We start from the raw sequence: 3948 nt of genomic DNA on the forward strand, positions 1-3948 counted from the left end.
TACTACTACTACTACTACTACTACTACTACTACTACTACTACTACGTCTACTACTACTACTACTACTACTACTACTACTACTACTACTACTACTACTACTACTACTACTACTACTACTACTACTACTACTACTACTACTACTACTACTACTACTACTACTACTGCTACTGCAACTACTACCACTACAGTTGCTGCCACTATTCGCTGATCTTTGATAGTATTGAAATTTTAAAGTAAAAAAGACACATTAATTTCATATTATCGAATACTTAGCATGGTAAATAATCCTGAAAACTAGAAATTTTAAGTTTGATGAATACAGTATCCTAGAGGGAAATCATCATTTTATCGTATCTATCATTAACTATAACATAAATCGATCTACAGTATTTTGCGCGAAAATTTATAATGCGACAATAATTGTAGCAGTGATAGTATGTAAAAATGGTTCTTTAGGATATTGTATTTATTAAGTCAAAATTTTTCAAACTTGAAAACTTTTCATCACTTCAAATATTTTATAATCAATAAATGTTGCTCAAATTATGGTCAAATCTCATTTTAATCACAAAATTTTGTTATATTATCAAAGATCAAATTCAATAAGTTTTTACAATTATTTACAATTAATCTATTGCTGATGAAATATCACTAAATGTTACTGTTAAGATTTTCAAACTAATTTTTATAAATTATTCAAAAAAGTGCCAAGAATACTCGTTTCTTTTCTTTTTTCTGTCGAATTTATTAATTGAACTGGTTCGTTCTTGTCATGAGTTCGAAGATAGAATTGTTGCAAATAGGAAAGACAAGTTCATGACAACAATTAATATCTTCATTCAAATAAACTTACTGTAACTATCATATAGTTTAAGTATTTTTGGAAAGAATTTGCAACAGTCATTAAAAGTGGACCGAAGATGTACAGTAAAGCAAAGTATTGGTTGAGATACCTAAAGAGAGCCTGAACGTGAATGGATATTTTAAAAAAAAATGAAAAAAAAAGGAAGATGAATGGATGGTTTATTGATTTTTTTGAATTAGTTTGAGGTTTTTTTATTTCCTTCCATTTCATATTCCTGAAAGGTCACAATGATAGCTAAAATACAAGCGTCAACTTTTAAAACTCTATCTTAAGCCAATTTTAATGGTAGTAAAACGATAGCTTTTTCCACAGTTTCGGATCTACTTGTTTAGTCAGTATCCATGCATTCGTATTCATACGGTATGTTTATGAATCATAAATTATAATCAAGTGAGAAAGTTTGGCTCTTGGAAAAAAGAAAGTAGTAGCAAAGTAGCCAAGATTATTATTATCAAAAATTCACTACAAAATTGGGGAGCTCTGTTATTACACATAAGTCTAAAAAAGCCAAGGGATGAAAAAAATTAGAAAAACAATTTTGGCAAAATTTGAAATTTAAGAAAAAAGATTTCCTGCTCTCTTAATGACATCAACATTATAATAATAGGAGAAGAATGCATGAATATCGATGAGTTTGCTAACCGGACATGAAGAACAACCGGATGCAGGAATTTTCCAGTAATAGTAGTTTTGACGGGACATGTAGTAAGATAATATGAAACAACATGATGACCAAATGTTCCATTCGGTGCTAGTAACTGTAATATAATGAATAATTATTCAAAAGAAGTCTAGGCTGTATCCTAAATCCATATTCTAACGAGTTAGTTTTAGGAAATTCAAAAAATATAGCTTTCCTGTAAAAGTGACAGCAGCAACTTGGCGCATTGATAATGTGACCATATGGCAAAGGTCAAACGTCGAAGGAAATCTATCAAGTTCACCAAATTGGTGTTGTAAATCAAACTCTTCAAGTGTCTGTATATGTATATGTTGGTGGCCGAATTTATGGCTAATGATCCCTTGAGAATCAAACTATAACTAATCGAACGAATCATTTGTTTCGTAGTGAATTCAATGTTACATAGCAATCGATTAAAATATATTAGTTTAATTTAAATTTAATCCAGTAATTTGATAATTGAAGCTTTCCATACTGCGAACTTCATTTCATTCCATATTCCATTCATCTTTTGATTTCAAATTTATTTCTTCCATTCCACTTCATACACTCACATTCAATTCATATTTAATATCTTTCCTGTCATCGATGAAAGATGCAATTTTGGAATTGCATCATATTTATCAATTTGGAATTTGAGCCAAGATTGTTTAAGAGCTATTTAAATCAAACTATTTTGAAATTATTATTCTAATAATATATTTGAAGAATTCGATTCAAAAATTTTCAATTCTAATATTTCACTGATATATTTGAAAAATTCAATTTTAATTATCATACAAGATATAATAGATATATATGTTGTTGAAAAGTACCAAAGTTTTATTTCTTTTTTCCTTCTTTTTTTCTTTTTTTGCTTTTTTCCTTCTTTTCTACTATTTTTGAAATAGAAACTTTTATAAGTTTTCAATAATAATAGCTTCGAGTAGGAAAAAAAACTCACAATTTACAACAAAAGTTCATATTTGTTAAATTTTCATTCATTTGTTGGAAATTTCTTCATAACATCAGCCATTTAATCATTCATTTAGAACGATTCATATTCTAATTTTCATACATTATTATGGGCTTGTAATTATTGTCTTTATAGTAACATACCGACAAAGAAACCGAGGAAGGATAAATATGAGATATTTAGATCAGATCCGAATAAACCCAAAGATTCATGACGGATAAAGGAACTATTTAACCAAAAAAAAAAAGGTTGAATTATTGCATAGCGATAGATTAAAATTGGAAAAGGTTTCGGGAAGGGAAAATGCAATGAAGTGCTGAATTATTATTTTGAGAGATAAGAAAAACAATAAGTTATCATTAGAAAGTTAACAGTTCCATTATTATGCAATCAATCTTATTAACTGAAGCGAAATTATAACTTTAGAAATTCAAAAATTAATTTCAGAAATTCAAAAACTTTCAAAAACTCTTCTCCGAATTTCAATGATAACAAATTGCACGAAGTAAATTAATAAGAAGCAAAAAATGAATTCGTTAAATTTATTGTGAAATGTTATTACACAAAATTAATTTTGCTGAAAACAAAAAAAAGATAATAAAGAAGAACTTTAGTTTTATTCAGATGAAAATGCGCTCATAGCATTCATTTGTCAACTTTGATTGTAAAATGACGATTTCCTTCATTCATCTTTTTTTTTAATTTAATTTTAAATTTACATAGTGATAAGCTTTTTTTTCATAGTAATTAATGGGTTAACATCCTTACAGATTAAAATGTCACATGGCTAGCATGAAGATATTGAAGGACTTCTGAGACTTTCATTGTTCGTTTATTTGAATTAAAAGAAATTTTTGTCAAAATTTCTCAGTATCTCTCACTTAATATATTTCTCGTGTTTTTCATATATTTTAAGCAAAGAAAAGAAAATTGAATTAAAATTTTAATTTTCATTATAATTAATATTTAATTAAAATTTAACTAAGAGATAAACTAATTGTTAACACAAAATTCTTTGCTAAAATTTGCATTATTTCAACTTTTGGTTAGTATTTTAATTGATTAAAATGAAATAAGACAGTAGAATATTGTAAGAGAATCAAACACCAATGAGGACAACAAAACGGGATTGACCAATACCAAAAGGAAGGAAGTATTTATCGGATAATCCCATGTGTGATAAATGATTGTTATTCAATCATCCATAAAATGCTTACTTTACACAATCATATGTAGAAAGAGAAAGAAAGAGAAGGGGAGAGAGAGAAGGAGAGAGAAGGGGGAGAGAGAGAGAGTTATCGGAAGTGAAATGATGGAAAGAGTAGAAGGAAAGAAGGATGGAATGAATGGAAAATGATAGAAGGAAGGAAGGAAGGATGGAATGAATGGAAAATGATAGAAGGAAGGAAGGATGGAATGAATGGAAAATGATTTAGATCAGATACG

General features: G+C 28.0%; 1 protein-coding gene across 1 annotated transcript; it reads right to left on the reverse strand.

Annotated features, from left to right (window-relative positions):
• Window positions 1-6: 6 nt before the first annotated feature.
• Window positions 7-3533, reverse strand: LOAG_07369 (hypothetical protein; the record flags this gene model as incomplete). The annotated part of the gene is made up of 4 exons (XM_003142902.1): window positions 7-209; window positions 1508-1623; window positions 1745-1887; window positions 3497-3533. Coding segments are annotated over 4 exons (498 nt in total), but the record flags the coding sequence as incomplete, so codon positions are not given.
• Between the last annotated feature and the right edge of the window lie 415 nt (window positions 3534-3948).

The sequence above is a fragment of the Loa loa genome (genome assembly GCF_000183805.2).
Source record: "Loa loa unplaced genomic scaffold supercont3.457, whole genome shotgun sequence".
NCBI classification, from domain to species: Eukaryota; Metazoa; Nematoda; class Chromadorea; order Rhabditida; family Onchocercidae; genus Loa; species Loa loa.